Below are 19,996 nucleotides of genomic sequence, written 5' to 3' on the forward strand. Positions count from 1 at the left end.
GAAGGAATGTTACGTACTTCTAATTTACTCTCTAGGTCAAAGAATTATTGTGCCTCGAACCATTTCTTTTTCATGAAGTTTTGATTTAAGTATAACTAAGGAAGTGAAGGTGAAAAAATTTCATAATTGTAGTGTTCAATATAAAATTTGGTAGAACTGACATGTAATTGCCATCATTTTGAAACTATGGAAGTGTGATGTATAACTCCCAGTAGAGAAAGGATAAATGCACATTCTAGGATTGTTTTCTTATAATGTAAAGTCTCTTTATGTACAAAATGATAATGATTAGGACTATTGTGAGTAGTGTTTTTTGTTTCTTGAGAGAGAGGTTGAAGATAGCCCCATTAAAAGAAGTATATAAAGATCACAACACTGTGATGGTGCTTCATTTTTACTTCAAGGGCAGTTGTAGGGGTTTTTTAACTTATGGGTCCATCTGCTAATGCTTCAAGTAAAGCTATATGAGCTTGTTGTGGCTAATACAAGATTCAATCCCTTCTATCTTTTGTTTTGACTCTCTCTAAGTGGCAAGATACTAATTGTGGCATGAATGCAAGTGCCAAGAGTGTGGGTTTGTATAAGCCTACTTTGCTTTGAGAAGAAGTTTGAAAGTTCTTTATTATGACATAGTGAAAATCTTCAATTTTGGCAATTTCTAAATCAATAACAACATTATTGTGACCATAACATGGATCACAAGTCTACTTGGATCCAAAGAAGATAATTTGACTTCTTTAAAGCACTCAAGCCTTGGGCCATCTCATGTAATCATGCAATTAACTTCACTACAAGACAAACTAGAGGTTACAAATCTTGTTAAAAAGATATTCTTTGTGACTAGCTAGTCGCAATTAGAAATGAAATGTACTAGAATGGCTCATAGCTTGTTACATGTTCTTGTGTCTATAGAAGGAACACCGAGGCCATTTTTAGGGTTCTAAGAAAATCTTTGTATACAAACAAATAAGATAATATACATAATTAATCTTTTGTAAGAAATAGAATAACATAGTCTTATGTAAAATGAATATATGACTTTATATAAATTAATTCAAAATATCATTGTAGATTGCTCCTGCTCCAATTTTCTCAGTCATATGAATTTATCAATTTAGAATGGCTAAATTTTTCTTCATAATAATTTCATTAATGTATGATGTGTCTCCTAGTTTTCTTCAAGGAAGAGATACATTTTTTTTAGATATATTATAGTGGCTTGGGGAGGACAATAGTGATTTCTTTAATATGATATTTTGTCAATTGGTATTATTTTCTAGATTCGTTTGCATATCTTTTCTTGCATCAACATTTTGGATCATACTCTAGGATCCATCATCAAGATAAGCAAGAAAGAACACAAGGAGTAAGTGAATGATGATTCACTTGCTCCTTATGTTCTTTTTTACTCATCATGATGATTCACTTACTCCTTATGCTTTTTTTTGCTCATCCTAATGATTATTCACTTACTCCTTATGCCCTTTTTTACTCATCCTAATGATGGATCACAAAGTGTGATCTGAAACGTTGAGGCTTCACTTACTCCTTATGCCCTTTTTTACTCATGTTGATGATGGATCATAAAGTGTGACCCGACTTGTTGATGCAAAAAAAGTTAGAAAATCTAATCCATAAATAATAGCACTTGATTTCATGGATTGTGGAAATCTACTTATTCTTATGATCTTTTGTGATAATTTGGACTGTTTTTGTTATGTGTGAGCATTCATATTTGCGAGTATAATTTATGGTAGTTTATTAAATGTGCGACTTTGTTCTAATGGAGTAAGGCATGAGCTTTATATTTGTGAGTATAATAAATGGTAGTTCATTAAATGTGCAACTTCATTCAAATAGAATAAGGTATTGGTCAAAGTTATATGATTTTCTAGCAATCAGATCAAATCAAATATTGTATCTAGAAGTAGGGTTAAAATAAGAATTTTTCTCCTAAACTAGATTTAATGATGTTATTAGAATGGAGTCAATTATAAAGAGATCCATTTGTATCCATTTGTTTGTAAATTAATGTTAGATGGAAATAATTTACTATTTATCATATCTGGTAGTAAAATGTACATATTGTATGCATATTGCAAAAGATGGTACACATGCCCTAGTTTTATTGAATTCAACGTAAAAGATATATTCCTTCCCTTAAGAAATTCTCAAGTTATTGGCCATTGATCTTAGATATTCATAGGAGAGGGTGAATCTTAAAGTTGTCTTAAGCATTAGGGGAGAGGACTCAGTATTTGAACAACCTAACTTTGCGCTTATCAAAACTCTACGTAAAAATTTCAAATCACTCCTAGTTTTTTATAGTAGCTTACTTGGCGAGTCGCTTACTTATAACTAACGTTTCAAGTCCACATCACCCATTATGATGCCACATCAGCATGCTTTTTGCCAAGTTGTCCAAAACAACCTAAAAAAAAAGTGAGACCAATGGTCATGCATAAAGGGTACCCATTGTTGAATAGTTGATGTGGCATCACATCATTGGTTAATTTTTATAACTAAGGGTACATTTTATTCAATTTTGGGTAGTTAGCATTGTACTAACAACTTTAAAGTTGCAAGTATTGGTACAATATTGTCAAAAAAAATTGGACATTAAGAAGTTAAATGTAAGTATCAAGTGAACAACTCCATTTACAACTAATGGAACGTGTACTTGGTCCTCTCCCGTAGTGGGGTTAAAAATGAGAGAGCTTCTTAATCGGACATCAAAGCAAATCGCATAGTATTCTTCAATTGACACTCAATCCTCCTCCTCTTCTTTTGCATGCATCCTAATGATGGATCACGGAGTGTGATCCAAAACGTTGATATAAAAAATCTGTTCACACAATCAGATCCAGAAATCAAATGCACAACACTGATGGATTGTGGAAATCTGATAGCTCTAATCATCAAAATGGATATTGTTTACATTTGCTACCAACTCTTGAGGTAACATCTTAGTTATGCTAAGGCGATTCGTGCTTTGATTGCACTTGATTGAGAACCGGGACCTAAGCAAAAGGTATTGGGCGGTTGATTAAAAGAGCAAGGCTAAGAAAGAGAGCATTACAGCCAAAGAAGTGCGTGTGCAGCTACACAGGGTCATGGCCCTTGCAAACGTCGTAATTCTTAGTAGTATAGTCGTCCACTGTTCAGCACCTAGTTGGGAATTGGTAGAAAGAAGATTACCCACATTTAGATTAAAGCATCTAGTATTGTCAAACAAAATTGGGTGTGACAAAGGGAAAAAATGCAGAGCTGCAGTTATCTATGCCTCTGCCACAGACACTACATCTATTGACTCCACAAGTGCTAAGGATGCTGTCAATCTGGGGCTTTCCCTTTTTAACCAAGGCCGGGTAGTAAATTTTCGACTCATTTCATTTCATGTCAAAACTTAAAGAGCTTTGCTCTCGTTTCTTAGTTTTCTAATCATATGAGCTTAATGCAGCTATACAAATCCTAAGTACGAACAACTTTTTGGGGCAATTTTAAATTTTTTATTTTTTTCGGTAACGTGTTTCCTGTTTGTAAATCCTTAAAAGAATAATAAAATGATAATTCAAAAACTTTTTATTTTGAAATCCCGAGGAAAACGGTTTGGAAGGGGCAAATGCTCATTTTCTTCTCCTTCCTTTGATCAAAAGTGTTTACAAAGAGCTCAGATAGAGCCGTTTGGAAGTGGAAAAAGCTCATTAAAAGTATCTAAAAAGAGCTCATATAGAGTTTATACAACAATTACTGTACTTGTATACCCACTCAACTACTCTCTACACTAACAAACCTTACTCCTCCAACCAACTGAAGTTTTCAATTCTCACTTTCTCAGTTTCTTTCCCTCGCGGGATTTTACCTTTTATAGATAAAAAAAAATTAGAATTGTACTTCGTGGATAGGACTACTTCTGAGCATTAAGGAACATATATATATTTTCTGTGACATTATCCCATGTCTTCAATGAAAGCATGTTTTATGAAAGGCTTCAAAGTGAGTCGCTGTAGCCATTGCTAAGATAGGTGGCTTAGACAACAAATCTATCAACATTATTAGTTTCCTTTTTTTTATGATCAGATGGAATTATTACAGAGATCCAATCCATTTAGAAGGCCTTCCTTGTTGTAATCTGTTTTCTGAATGTAAATATCTCGGAGGTTGGTGGTTCGTACATGTGCCACATTTTCTTTACCAAACAAACAATGTCTCCGTTGTTTAATTGCTTGAAACAGTGGTACAATTCTTTATCATAGACTCTGTTTAAATAATCAAGAGCTGATTGACAAAAACAAACAATAGACAAATCAGTGAAGCCAGGGTATGTGTCTACCCCCTCGGATGCATCGTAGAGACAAAGATGAATCTCCAAGTCTTTTCATGCACCTGGAGTCTTCAATTTTGGTTGAAGAATTTACCTTGCCATCTCCCGCTGTCTACCCGTCTCCCACTGAGTTTCCAGGTGTCTCCTGCGCGAAAAGGCACATGAAAGGCGTAAAAAATAACACCGAATATTATTTTTCTTCACTGATGCAAGAACTTAAGGTGCCCTAGAGAGTGAAATGCATGCATAAGACTCCAACCAGGTTTGCATTTACATTTGTTTTCAAATTTCTTGTTGTTTAAACCTGCCATGGGCCTGCAATCATGGCATTCGATGAGACTGAGATTCTTCGATTCAAGTTTTTATTTTTAAATTTTAAGCATTCACATGCTGTGTGAGTGCTTCGACATTTTGTATACATTTGTCAGTACAGTTGTGTGCAACTGCACTAGAAGAAATGTATGCGAAATGTGGAGCAGTCACACCACATTGTCAAAGGATACAAAATTCAGAGGATGCTTAGAAGAATGTACCCTATACATTCTTAGTTAATGTTCAAGTTCAATCTTAAACTTTTCCATTGCTCTTGTTTTCAAAGTTTGATGTTATTAAAGTTCCCTATTTTGATAGTCATACCAGTACCAGTACCAGTCTCTAAAGTCTCCAAGTCTCCTCATCTCCAAGTCTAGGGTATGCTTTTCTCCAAAAACGCCAAAGAACATGCATTTTCCAAAAACGTTTTGCATGTAAAGGAGTTTTGAGATCACATTTTGGCATCTACAAGCAAAAACACGCATGCATTTGACCTTGGAGACCACAATTTGCATTAAAAGTTTGAACTTTTCAAAGGCTCTTAGTTGTTGCTTGCATTTGCACTTGGAGAACACAATTTTGGAGAAAATTCGTTCATCCAAACTTCCGTTTCCTCCATTTTTGGTTCATTGAGCTCCAAGTAAGTAGAAGGATTCAACTTTGTTTGGATTCCTTACTTGTTTTGCTACATTATTGCATTCTTTGGCTTGTTTTTGTCCATTTGTTCAAATGCAGCCCATTTTGTCTTTAAATAAGTTTGAAATCCCTTCATTACAAATGCATAAACTCTTCCAAACTCCAGAAGTGAAAATTGCATGCAAAGGGATATCTTGAAGTTTGTCATGTTTGAGTCAATAGCAAGAGGTATGTTTTTGTTTTGTTCTTAGTTTTTCTTGCTTGTTTGTTGCTTGTTTTGATCTCTTTTTTGGAAGAAATTTGAAGATTTACACCCAAGAATGCAAGTGCATTTCCATGTTCCCACCTCCCATACTTCATCCATTTTCCAAACTCATTCATTTTCCACTTTGTTTTAAGGAGCTTATTCTTGGTAAAAATGAAGTCGAAATCAAGGATAGAAAAAGGAGTTAATGCTTTAAGGCATTGAATAAATGACAGTAAAATGGGGTTTACGAGAGGCCTAACTAAGATAGTTAAATCTGTTAAGTTTGTTAACCCTAATGCACGAAGCTTGGTCTCATTCTAGAACCACAAATAGTTCAGAGCACAACCACTGACAAACCCATCTGTCGATAAGCATCTCTAAGTCAGAACCATCCTCCTATTAGGACCTAGGTATGCTATAAAACTTGTTTTACCCACCTAGAGGTAGCTTGAGTCAAATATAATCTGCTGATAGATTTAGTACAGATCAGGGGTAAAAGATATAATATTTCTTTGATGCATGTTCTCTTCACTTTTTCCGTTGCTAGCCTTGATGGACAATGCATAGGTAAGTATGAGTCTCCCAAATCTCTTGCTTATCTAGGTTTGTAGATTCAAAAACAATTTTGATCATTTTGGCAGATTTGGTCAACACCCTGGTAACCTCCAAGCATCAACCTCATTATGACCACTCAAATTAGGTAAGAGTTTACTGCCTTACATATACCAGTGATGATTTAATGCTGAAAGAGTTGCTTTATGAATTCATCTGTTTATTGCCATGGGAGGCATTTACACTTCTGTTTGTATCAGTGAAGTCTTGAAGATGCATTTGAAACCAATTTTAGCTTCTTTTTCCATTCATCAAGCTAAATAAAATTAAATGCTATTCATTCTTGATAGACTGATAGTATTGGTACTTCGGTATGCATGACACATATTCTAATTTACATTTGAATTATGTTAGGACTTCAAAAGTTTGGCCGTGCAAACTTCTGGATCCAGGCATTTTTTGTATCTTTGTCTGCTTTTTGTGTGTGTTGTGTTTTTGTTTGCTGTAGAAATGTTTGCAGTGAGGTTTTGATTTGCTGAACCAAATGCATTTTAATTTTTTATTTATGAGTTCATTGGATTTGACAGATAAAGGATGCAATTACTCAGTTTGAAAAAGCTCTTACTCTAGACCCAAATCCAGATGAAGCAAAAGCAGCTCTATACAACAAAGCCTGTTGCCATGCCTCCAGGTATGGTTATCATTTAATTTTTATTATGCTTTAAGCAACAATAGTGAATGGAAAATAGTAAACCTTCTAGTTGTACAACCTCCACATAACATCTGATGGTTTTTTCAAAATAATTTCCAGAACCTTAAGATAGAAGTTGATTTATATTATTGTCACGTCCAACCAGTAGAAGGTTGTTCAAAGTATCTTGAAAGTTTACCATACTTAATGCAAACATTATGTTAAAGCAGAAATTTGTCTTCCATTTCTGGACCAAGTAGCATACAGATGCAAAAGAAAGGGATAAGATGATTCTGGTGGATCACTAGATATATACATTATGTAGATATAGCATGGGAAGGCAGAAATTATTAAAAAAAATGCTTTGATTCAATTATGTGTGTGTGTATGTGTGTGCATGTGAATGTGCTAATATTTGTTGTATCCATATAAAATTTTCGTTTTGTGTTAAGGTCTAAGTTAATGTCTATTGCTTTGCCTAGTGCTAGTCATGATTAGACTTGTCCACTTTTTTTGTTTTGTCATCTTTCCCATGATCATTGAAAGGGCTTCTTGAAGTCATCCATCTTGGCAAAGAAAGAGAGATAGCTGTTGGAGGGATTTTGTAGTGTCCCTTCGAAGGAGTAATTGGAGCTGATAATTTAGAATATTTTACTCCTTCAGGCTAAAGTTAGGATGTAAGGGAATAAAATCATAAATATAGTTAATTATTTAATGTTTCCCAACACAATACATTTAATAGGCAACTTTATTTAGTTAATTCAAGATGCGACTTAAGTGAAAGTTAAAAAGGAGATATTAGGATCAATTTATTAAATGGTTCATAGTTATTAAACTCAATATAGGAATTTGAAAAGACCTTTGGGAAAGTCCTATGAGGTTGCATACAAGGAGATTTTGGAGCTCATTTCTTCCTGCTTAATTATTTTTTATATATTAGAATTTGGAGAGCTTCTTGTGGAGCAAAAAATCTAAGATGAAAACCCTCAGGAAATTTGGTTTTAACAGTGTAGCTTCTAATCTCATTGGTTAGTGGTAAAATTGTATAGGTTTCACAGGTGGATTCAATCATAGATGAAAAAATTGCCATTAACTCACAAAAGTGGACCATTGGTGAATCACTTGCACAAAAAGCCAATGTCAATTTTTATCAGAACTCACAATAATTGTCCACATAAAACTTGTCAACTACTCGTATTTTTGTTTCGTAATCTTGCAAAAATTCACCCCAAAAAAGAATTAAATTGAAATCCTGTTAATAACTATCATTTTAAACTGATTTTGGGTTCTTTTGAGGCACAGTTTACACGCAGGAGTTCAACTAGGGCATGCGGGGGCCAATGGGCAAAGAGATTGTGCTGCTTTTTTTTCAAATGTTGTTTTCTTAAAACTTTCTAAATTTTCCTTTATGTAGGTATTTTTTTAATATATAAAAACTTTGTATATTTATGGTTTGGTTTTTAAATTGTTTTTATTCCAGTTTTTCACCTCAGCTTTTGTTAACTTCAGTTATTTTTATTAAAAATAATAATTAAAGGCAAAAGTTAATATAACACTATACAATTTTTTTACTAATTTGTACTATTTTCAAAATTAAATATATGACATTAAATTCTATTATATATATATACATATATATTTGTATTGACAGTATCTAAATGTTAGAAATGCTTTATATAATTACATTTAAATTTTGTGGATTTTTTATCAAGTTATATTTTTTTTGGGCCAGTCGATTCCTTGCTGAGTCAAAGCTTTTGAACCATGGATTCAACAATTGGGGTCTCAGAAATTTGTGAAGCCTTTTACTAAGAAAAATTGTTGAGTTTTGTGGATGAAGTATTGCTGGAAAACAAGGACATTATGGAAGATTGAAGACAAAAATGGAATGAGATCAAACATTGGGCTGAGCGCCAATATCTCTAAAGGGATTTTTTTAAATATTTATATGTTAATGGGAATGCTAGGCACGAATAATGCTGAAGCTGACTGTTGTGAGGTTTTCACACCATCGCCTCAAAATTTTTGGGGACCCCCTTTTTTTTGATCGCCTTGGCAAATTTTTGGATTGTCCAACAATTTTGATTTTTTGAGAATTTTGAGCCTTGAACACTTTTAGGCCAATGGGAGAGACTTAGCTTATTTTCACCCGATTTTTTTTTAACTTGATTTTCTAGAGCCACCAATTCTATCCTTAGGCTGAACAAATTTCATAGTTAATTCCAACTTGGCAGGATAAAATTGTGAATTTTGTACTTAGACATTTTCTTTTGAAAATTTGGATATAATTGTATAAATTTGGATAATTTTCAAAAAATGATTTTTTTGTTAAATTTGGTCTTTTGGGAAATCTTAATTATTTTTTTGGTGAAAAAAATTAATTTTTGTGATGGTGAAGTCAAATTGCAAAATCGATTTTTGGCTCTAAGAGAAATTTTATTTTATTTTTGTGAAAAATTTCTAATTGGCATAGCAAAATTGATTTGGAGGAAAATTGCAAAAAATTGGCTTTAATAGATCTAAATTGCCTTGAAAACTTTTTGTCTTTAATGAAATTGGTAATTTAATATTGAAAAATGGCTTTTGGTTAGCCAAAATCCAATTTTAATGACGTATTAATTACTGAATCTTCATTAAATAAAAATATTTAACACCTTTAAGGCATTATTTATTTTCTTTTTGCAATTTTGGTCCAAATGGCAATTTAAAAAGTTAATTTTCATCATGGCAAAATTAATTTTAGCTAAGTATTTAATTGTGGGCCATAATTTTGCATTAATTATTTGTTTTTCTTTCTCCCAAGGTCCAAGTCGGCTAGCTTGGAGGGAGTAAGAAAGTTGGGTATAAGAGGAGGGCTCTCTCCCATTTCTTCCTCAGTTCTCACTTCTTCTTCTCAGGGTGTTGGCGATTTTGCAAAAGCAGATCTGCACTTTTCTTGCTTGACAAAATTTGTGGAAGCCGAATTTTGTGGGAGTCGAATTTTGTGGGAGATAAAATTCTGATTTTTACAAGAAGCTGTGATTTTTGCCCTAGGTTGGGTAATTTTATTTGGAGGTGAATTACATGATAAATTTTTGATTTGCAAGTGAATTTGAAGTTCTTGAGGTCTAGTCCTAATTCCGAAAAGTCGCTGTACGATTATTGGTTAAGGTGAATTTTAATTATTTAGAGTTGAAAGGGGTCCTTAAGCTGACATCCTTTTTTCGTTCTAGTCTAAGGATTGCTTCTCTTGGTTCTACTTGCCTTCTGGTCCACCACTCTACCATCTCGTAATAGGGCAACGGGTATGGAGAATGTTAGTGCAAGTAAGAATCCCAAGCGGACAAACACTAAGAAAGACAAAGAGGATATGATGCTTAAAACACCCTCCTCGAAAATGAAGTGAATAATCGACACCAATATTGATGCACTGGACATGATATGGATGAAGGATAGACTAAAGGAAGGACAATCCCCCTTGGCTATTGGTAAAGGTAATTTCAAATCATTTAGAGTTGAAAGGGGTCTTTAAGCGGATTTCTCTCTTTCGTTCTAGTCTAACGACTGCCTCCCTTGGTTCTGCTAGTCTAATTGTCCACCACTTTACCATCTCGTAATAGGGCGACGAGATGGAGGATGTTAGTACAAGCAAGAATCTTAAGGGGACAAACACTAAGACAAAGAGGATATGATGCCCAAAACACCCTTCTTCTTGAAAATGAGGCGAATAACCGATACCAATGGTGGTACAATAAAAGGATATACAAAAGGCAGTTGCACATCACAGCCCAGACATCGACACTTCCATTATGACCATGATGAGCGACAACAGAGCAGCCTTTGATTTTGAAGACATCAGAGAAGAGGATATCAATGAGATAAGACTTGGATTGAGATTGGATGAGCTAGAAAAGGTTGCCATCAGGAAGAAGCACCTAAGCACCCTTTCCTCTCTCAATGCTCTTATTGGATTTGCGAAAGAATATGAGAAGGATCATGAAAAGATGCTACAAGTAGCAAGCAGCGTGGTGAAGTCAGTGGAACTCAGGGCGAAGCACACACCTTGTCCTCCTATGGAAGAAGTTAACGAAAGGCTAGCTAAGTTCATTGCCTTAGCTAAGAAAATGAAGGAAAAAAGAAGATTTATATTAGAAGATCATTTGATGTAAGCCCAAGTGGCAATTTCCCTTTCTTCTAGAATAGGACAAGTGTCTATTTTTGATTGGCCACCATTTTGGTGCCTTCTCATTGGTTGCCACTTTTTGCACTTTTTTCATTGGTCCATTGACGAGGTGGCAACTTCTCATTGGCCGATGGGGTGGCAACCCTAATTAGGGTTTTGAGGATCCAATTTGGATCGTTGATCTTGTTTTGATCTCCACTGTTCGTTGTATTTTTGGCCCCTATATAAGGCCATTTGCTCCCATTTGTAAAGTGTTGGAGAAATTGTTGTGAAGATAATACCAAAATTGCTCTTTTTTCCATTGTTGCGATTTGCATGTTGATTAAGAACATTGAGTGTTATTGCATGTTTTCTACTTCCACATAGTTAGATTTTTTTTTCAAGTTGTTGAAGTAAATTTCATTTCAAGTGGCTAAGTAGGAGTGAAGTAGATGGATAGTTGTATGGTAGCATTGGTAAATGTTTGATAGGGATCAATACTAGACCACTAGCATCCTAGCGGCTGGTTGGGAAGCCTTGCGTGGTAAACTAGTTTATTATTCTTTTGAATCATTGCACCTGTGGAAGTGAGGCCGCTGGTCAACTCTCATTAGGTTCGATCCCCGTCCATTTGCTAACCTTCCATTCATAGGAGTAGGAGTAAGATAGTGAGTAGCTGGGTAGTCGAAGTTTAGAGAAGGAAGTTAGAGAAGTAAGTCAAATATCAGAACACATCCATTCACCTTCCACCACCATCGCTTTCCCATCAACATCATCATTGGCAGACCCATCCTACATCCTCACCACCATCAACATTATCTGCGTCCGCACATTTCACAAACTGAGCCACCATCACCTTCATCATCCCACCAAAGTCCAAGTCATCCTCAACAATTTGCATAAGGCCGCCTATGTGATTACCAGTGAATCACATCGATAAAACTGAGTGAGTATCCACAAAAATAAAGGAACATTGGAGTTATTTTCATATCCCATGAGCAATAACTTTTCAAGAGAGGAATTGTATGTTTGATACTCCGTATCAAATGTTCAATTGCTAATATGTTATGTAAGTGATACAAAACTAGCATCAACACTGACCACCTGGTTAATAGTGTCTCTTCTCACTGTGATTGCTAAACATGGGTTTGAATTCTTGGAAGTGAAGTCTGGGCGAATATCATATGCACACTCTAGCTATAAGAACACACCTTCCTTCATTCTGGTGTGACAAATATAGAGCTGGTTGAATGTTTTAGTCTCCTCTAGTGGAGGGGAAGAGTCTCTCTACTGACCGTGCGTACAAAGTGGGAGAAAACCAACTAAATAGATAGATTTTAATTTCTGAAATTGCAGGTCTGTGCATTGGAGCACGAGTAATTTATGGGCAATTGAGAGACAAGCTAGTTTTACTTTGGATAGATGCCTTGCTATTGCTCCATCTCAGACAAGGTAGAAGTGTATATGATAAGGTAAACAACTATTTAATTCTACCTCTGTTCTGAAATAAATAGTTGAATTTCTATTGTAACAGAAGAAGCATGTTTTGAAATATATCGCTAGACTCGCATTGTTTTTCTTTATGTCATGCATGAATTTCCAGCATAATGTCCAAGGTTATATAACAAAACAACTTGGGAATAAAATCATCACCAAACAAAATACAAATCAGAAAGCATTACTCCCTTCATATAAACTGTTTAACAAAATGTTTATGAGGGTGAAAAATTGGTGAAGTTTATGAAGTAAGGGATCTTACGATGGCATTAAAGCAAGTGATCTTGCCAAATTGGCTGGGTTTGAAACAAACTTAAAGTCTAATACTTTTTAATGACCCTGAAGGATATGAAATATATCATTTACAGAAGTAGGAGGAGAGAGAGGTGTCCTTAGTTTTGACTCAGAAGAGGAAGGAAATTGGGGGATAGATAGGATCAGCAGGATCGTAGTGCTTTGGCCATGCTAAGTGATCTAGCTATAGGACAACAATTTGTTCAAACCATAACCTAGATGATGAAGACCACAAATGCAAATAATAGAAATTATTAGGGTGCACTATCCTAAAAAATTAGCACCTATAATTAGATATTCAAATTAAGCTCGATTTTAGCATTTATGGGTTCCCACATCGATTTCACGCCCTCCTAATGCTCATGGGACCTTTAAATTAATAATATGAGTCTTTTGTTGATTCAAATTCACCAAATATTTATTGACCCCATATTTTTGGGCATGATCTTTTATTATTTTTCCTTTTCCATCATTTATTAGCCTACATAGGCCCTATGTTACCATTTATGGCCTGTGTACTTCATACGACCTCAAAATCAGCTATGCCTTTTACTCCAGCATCTACCCTATCTCCCTATCCTCTGATTTCAATTCTGGCTCATTCTCTTAACTACAAAACACCCAGGGCTTCTCCCAACCTCAAAAACAGCTATGCCTTTGTTTTTAGACTTTTCCATCTCCCTTTTTCAAGCTTCTAGTTTGGTCATAATTCAAGGCTATTGAGTTCATATCCAAATTAAGCTAGCCCTTAGGGAGCCTTCTTTCTAACCTTCCTCTTTAAGCTTACCAATATGGGTATTAAGCAAGTAGTGTATATCAGTCAAGTTAGGTAATTATAGGTTTGGAAGGGGAAATGCCATGCATTTTCCTTGGTATGTAGAAGACTAGTTATGCAGCATGTGCTCTAAAAGCACTTACATCAAATTCAACATCCATATGAAGGAGATTTGACCAAAATGCATGTTCCAAGTGACATATGCCAGAATGCTCTTTGAAAAAATGAAATTCATGCTCTTGGGATCCAGAGGCCAACTTTCTTGAATGAAGGCATACTAATAATTTCACCTAATTGGGCAGTTTTGGAAAACCTATGCTTCGGGTCCACAATAGAGCTCTTCAACCCTATTTCTGATGAGCTTCTGTTACCCCGCTTTTAAAAGTCATGAGCCATCTATTGTTCGCGGTGCAATGGAAGTTGTAGATTTGCCCCAACATTTAAAGGATGTGTTTTGATTGCAAGCTAGTAAAGAAATGATCTTGGTCACCTGTTCGCTCATGAAGAAGCATAAATCTGTTGTCCACCATCTATTTCGGAAACCAGCTTTCTCAATGCGCCAAGGCCATTGCGGAGCTGCATTTACAGTTAGTCGAAAGCATACTTGAATGTGTTGGTTTGGTCTCTGAGCTGGATGAGATCACCTCTCTAGTTTTTGCACACAACTTGTAGTGTTCATTTGATCAGATCAACCAATCTTATCAAAATATATGCATTTCGGATAAGCACCTTCGTCTCTCCGCCAGCTCAGGTAGCGTACTTTGAGACACAATTTTTCAAAACTCACCAATTAGGTCAGATGGTAAGTTCTAAGTGAAATTTTTTCGTTCTTGGAGTTATTTGGAAGATTGTTATTAAGCTGGGAAAAAGTATGGAGTTTTGTTGATAGCGCTAAAGGAATTTTGAAATCTATCTTTCTGGCTACTCTGTGTTCTTCATGGTGGGGCCACGCATTCCTTTTTCGGAAAAGAGTGAAATTGGATAAGTTCTTGTCATATTTGGTGTCGATTTCTCTCTTGGAAGCAATTTAGATGATTTTATGCATGCTAGATCATTTTTGAGAAGCAATATGGAGGTGAAAGCTCCATTTCGGAAGTTGGCCCTTGATGCTACGCAATGTTCATTGCGGAGCCGCGCCTCCTATTTGCCGAAATTAGAGTTTAGAGAACTTTTACCATATATATATATATAGAGTTTTGGAATCCTAAAGGCACTAAGGGGGAACAAATGCATTTAGAGCATATAGGTGAATGAATTTGGTAAAAAGCGAAGAATTAGAAGGAACGTGCTATGCTCGGTAGAATTGTAAAAAGAAAAGATTAGAAGGAAGCATTCAATTTTGGAAAATAAGTAAGAAATGCTTTGCATTCGACCAAAGGTAAATAAGCTAAGTTTTGAAGCTATCAAAAAATCACCAAACATCTACGCACCTGAAATCGCTAAAGAAGAGAGCTGCAAAAAGTGAGATGTTGGTCGTTTCTTCAACCTATTAAAGGGATAGTTGTTGATTCCTTGAGGCCTCTAGAGTCTATTAACTAGAATGCAATTAATTGTTGGAAAAGTGTCATTTCTGCTATACTCGAGCCTAAGAGGTGAAATTTATGAAATTATAAGGCTGTTTACCCACCATATTAATGGCAAATATAAACGTTATCATCCTAATTGGTCTGATTTTCTCATCTTTCCACGCCCCACTTGTGTGACGTGGGAGATTCAAAATTTAATTGGTTATATTTGAATCAAATAAAAGATCTAATGGGCACTTTTTCCATGACATCTTGCAATGACACTATTCCTTTCTATGTGCGAGTTGTTCTAAGTTTATGTAATTCACGACTTTAAGAACTGAGATACAAAACAAGTTGCTTGGCCTAGTGAGCAAATTAAAGGATTTAACAGAGACTTCTTTCCGCTTCTACGATGTATCTGATCTTCAGAGAAGACTGAATTCCCAACCAATTCACCAGTCACAGAGAGACTCAAGCAGAGTGGTCTAGTTGAAGCCGCGGGATTCCCTATGGCCATCCAAGCCCTTGAGCTGGTTTAGGAGTGCATTGCCTGGTATGACCACATGACGAAACAAGTAAAGATTCCTGATGATTCTGTGTTACTAACTTTTGGTAGAGCTTTGATGCAAAGTGCTTTTGGGTTGCCAGATAGAGATGAATTTTGTATATTGATTTTGGGTCATCCGCCTCCATGTATAATGAAAAGAGAACTTTGAGGCGAGGTGACATTCTGAGCACTTGAATTCAACCACTAAGGAGTTCAAAAAGTAAGATGCCAAAGACTCTGTTTGGAACTAATTTGAAGAGAGAAATTGTGGATATACTGGTTCTGCTGTTAAGATTAAACGGATACTAGGAGGCATTAAATTTCATTGAACATCACTTCTTTCTAGTCCATGTTGTATGTGCTGAAGGACAATATCTAGATTGGGCACAAATATTGTGTGATGAATTGACAAGCTAGATGAACTCAGCTAAGGCTTTTAAATAATTTTACATGTCTTCCTATCTAATTTATGCCCTAGCAACACATCACTTATGGCCAGGCTTGCCCTAAATGAAGATTTTGACGAGTCTACCAAAGTGTATGAATTTTATACTTGTCTTCAGCTAGAAAGAAGCTATGAACAATTTGTGAAGATAAATGATGCTTTCACTATGAGACTGTGTAGGGAGCTTCATGGGTGCCCTGAAAGAAGATTTTCTCTAGAGGCCATTGTAGTGTTGACTCAATTTGGTTGTTGTTTTATATAATTCCTTTCTTTCTCCTACATCCGAATTGGTGGTTTTGATGGTTTTCCTTGCAGGCTACCTAGGTATCCTAATGACAAAGTTGTGCTAATTGAGCTTTGCAAGAAAGTGCTTGAAGTAAACACTCTCTGTGTTGTAACAAAAAGGCTGGAATCCCCTTTCCAATTGAGATAGGATCTTATTCATGTGCATCAAGGTTTGATGCAAAGAACCTCGTTAAGGCCTTTCAAAGCAAGTTCAAATTCAAAGATTATGAAGTTATTAGGCCTTAGTTTGATTCTGTCAGCTTTATGAAGAATAATCTCTAGTTGGGTGCAAGATTCAAGCATGTTCCCGACCTTGAAGATTATTGGGCTGAGTGTTATACTGAATATGAGACTCGGGAAAGATACTGGTCGAGGCTCATTGTGGAGCAAATAAAGTTATATAATGTGAACGTTAATGTGGATGATATTGATGATGACAAATTTAATATGACATCCCCAACCTATGAAAAAGAGATAAAGGATAAGCCTATGCTGTCCATCCCATTTGAGGGCCTAGTGATTGATAAATTGGAGATCCTAATGGAGGGAATTGTGAAAAGAACCGACAAGTGGGTAGCTAGAGCGAGGAGGAAAATGACTGGAGATAACGGTACTTCCATGGGAGCATCTTCAGGCACTCCCCATTCCTCATCAACTACCACCTCTACCACAACTACTTCTACTTCTACATCAATGGGTCCTTCATAAGGAATAGGTGGAGGAGGTGGATCAGCCACTTGAGAAGAACATCCAAGTCCCTCCAACTTGTAGAGGAGGCTCTTTGCCAGAGACATGAAAAGTTGAAGAAGCTGAGGTAGAGAGAGAAAAAGAGAAGGGTAAAGAAGGAGAACAAGCTGCCATGCCAATCGTTATTTAGATGGACAAGACAACCAGCCAGGTGACAACCCTTCAAAAGGTGAACAAGGTGGTGGCCAACAAACTGTGGACACTCAGCATCAAGGAGATGCAGATCAAGGTAATATTCCTGAGCATTCTGCTACTAAAACAATTTTCTTTCCATTTTCTAGTAGGAAAAAGGAGACTCCTCCCGTAGCTAGAAAGCTATTTGATCCATCAACTCTCGAGTCAGCATTCAATGTCCTTCAAGCAAATTCTTGGCTAGAAGAGACTATTGACAGAAAGAAAAGGAGAATGGAGGAGAGTGTCCCACCAAAGAACTTGATTTCACAAGCAATACAACCACCACAATCAACATCTAAAGCAAAGAAGCAAAAGACTTTTGCTACTTTGGCTACAGGGCACATGGTGTTAGAGGTAGTTGATCCTCAGCAAGAAGGAAGAATTGGGAGCTTAGCTCCTAGTGACTTCCGAATAAAATTAGATACAGGTCTTACAATCCATGATTCTATGGTCAATAAATGGAAATCCACAAATTACAGGATTGAAGACAGATTGGAGGAGTTGAAAGTAGCAAAGGAAACATTGAAGGCTTCCGACAAAGAATTAATTAATTATAGCAGAGCTATGCTTAGACCTTTGGGTATTGCACTGGTGGATAGTGCTTCTCCAAGCACGTTTGATCCAAGTGCAGAGGAAAATAGGAACTTATTAATGAAATTGCAGCAGGAGAGGCAGTTTGGATAGATTGCTCGAGCTTTGATTGAAGATCTTAATTCACAAGGTCCTCTGATGGAGAACTTGGGCAATCTGATTTTGGATGCACATAAATTAAGGGAGGCAGTGTCTTCACATCAAGTCTCAATGTTGACAGAGTCTGAGAAGCTTAAAGGTGAACTGAGATTGATCGAAGAAGTGTTGACATGAAAGCTGATGTTGTCTTTAGTCTTGGCATACTCATAACTGGCAAAGAGCCCTTTCTTCATTGGAAGCAATAAGCTGAGTTTAAATATGAGAGCCTGGTTAAAGCCGAGCAAGAGTTGAAAGTGGTGCATGATGCTGTAAAGAAGATAATTGAGAAGGTCTATGTGTATCTTAAAGACTTGGACACTGAGTCACACGTCAGTACAAATAATTAGTTGCTTGATATTGAAATCATGAAGGTAAAGTTCCTTGAATTCATAGATGAGTCAAATAGCCACGCAAACTTTCAAGACTCTAAAATTTCGGAGTTGGTTGCTAAAAATGGAACACTAAAGAGAGTGTTAGAGAAGCTCCAGTCTAAGGTTACCATGATGGAGAATCTGACAAAGGAACACGACTATGGGTGGTGAGAGCTGACAACATCTACATCCTAGGTGTCAAGGAGATAAGGATGATTCTGGACGCATTAAGGGCACAAAAGGCAGTTTTGGAAAAGAAGAACTAAAGCGTTGCGGTGTTTCTCATGATGACCTTCTAGTCCTAATTTTCCTTTTTCTCGCTCTCTGCTTCCTTTGTTTATTGTAGCTAAATATAGCGATTCTCCTCGCATAAATGCATTTTGTAATGGATGACTGTCAGCAAATCCTATTTTGAGCTTTCCCATTCAAATGCTTTGAAATTTAATCATGCAATGTAATTGCCCAAATCTAAGTGGGCCTATAGATGTAATTTTAAAAGTTGAATAGAGGATCGACACACTTTTGGGTGAATGAGCTTTGTAGTTCCATCCACCTAGTTTATTTGGTTGTTTTGTCGCTCACTTGCATTTAGATTAGTTTTTCCCTTGAAATTGTAGGACAAATACATGTGAAGCTACTAATTCCTTACTAAATTCCATTTTAGATAAGTGTTCTCAATTAAAGTGATTCTATTTGCCTTTCATATGTATTTATGCTCTTTTTCTTGGTTGCACTGCATGTTACAATAGTTTTCATGGAATTGAAACACAAGTGTACGTGAACTTGTTATTGACTTGCCGGATTCCATTTTGGTAAAGTGTTAACAGTAAAAGAAATTCCTTTTGCCCCTCATGTGCAATTCTGTTTTTTTTTCTCAGTTACGTTGCATCTTTGCATTCATCAAAAGTAGAGATAGTGGTTAAAGTAGCAGTATGAGTAGGCTTAGAGTTAGAAGAGCTGAAAGATAGCTTGCAGAAGCCATTCCATTGGTATTGCGGGCCATCCAAATCATTAATCTGCCTGGGTTGCTTGTCAATTACATGCACTATAATGTCCTATCTTTTTAGCCTCTCAGTGGAGTTCTTAGCCTTTACATTCTCCGAAGGCTAAGTGGAGAAATAAGGAGAAATTGATTAAATTAATTTCTTATAAAGTCATTAAATAAATTAAAATTAAAAGGTGACTTTATATTAAAGTGAATAAAGTTAAATAAATAAATTAAAAGAATCTTCTAGAAGGAGGAATTAAGTATTATTTTATTTCTTCTAGAAGGAGGTCCATCTATTGGAGGTGTTGTCTTGCATTTTGTCACCACAAAATGTTGGTAATAGCACGAAACTTTTTCAAGCTAGTTTTTTGTTTCTCTAAGTTTAATTTGATATTTAATTGTTTAATGTTGATCGATCAATCAACTTCAATTTTTATATTAAGTTGTTTTACTGAAGGCTTTCCTCAAGTCTTTTTCGTTTTGTTTTCTGTTGAGCCTTTACTTGATTTTTGAAGCCTTCATCATCTTTTTCTTTGCTTTTGAGTTTGCGTTTGTTGGTTTTTAGTCCTTTGATTTTGCTCGTGTCATGTCTTTTAGTTTTCCCTTTGTTTTGGTCTAACCTAGAGCTCAATTGGTGTTGTCAGTCAAGAGATATGCCCGTTTTAGTGTTTCAAAAGTGGACCTTTTTGGTGCAACAACACGAATTAAAAATATGATGTCATATTTTTAATTT

The 19,996-nt window shown here is 35.9% G+C and overlaps 1 protein-coding gene across 5 annotated transcripts in view; it reads left to right on the forward strand.

Annotated features, from left to right (window-relative positions):
* The first annotated feature begins 2,811 nt into the window (after positions 1-2,811).
* LPA1 (tetratricopeptide repeat (TPR)-containing protein) overlaps positions 2,812-19,996 on the forward strand; it is a 259,238-nt gene continuing 242,053 nt past the window's right edge. For 4 of the 5 annotated variants that reach the window (XR_016356121.1, XR_016356122.1, XM_089800233.1 and 1 more), the window contains exons 1-2: positions 2,865-3,368; positions 6,659-6,762. Coding sequence is in view for 3 of the 5 variants with exons in the window: in XM_089800233.1 (XP_089656359.1) it covers positions 3,114-3,368; positions 6,659-6,762 (359 nt within the window). In the remaining 2 variants the exon portion in view is untranslated. Of the gene's footprint in view, positions 3,369-6,658; positions 6,763-19,996 lie in introns of all 5 variants that reach the window. The other variant, XM_089800232.1, reaches the window with a different exon arrangement.

This window comes from Cupressus sempervirens, chromosome 9, assembly GCF_028749045.1.
Source record: "Cupressus sempervirens isolate cs-2001-9-10 chromosome 9, ASM2874904v1, whole genome shotgun sequence".
Taxonomy (NCBI): Eukaryota; Viridiplantae; Streptophyta; class Pinopsida; order Cupressales; family Cupressaceae; genus Cupressus; species Cupressus sempervirens.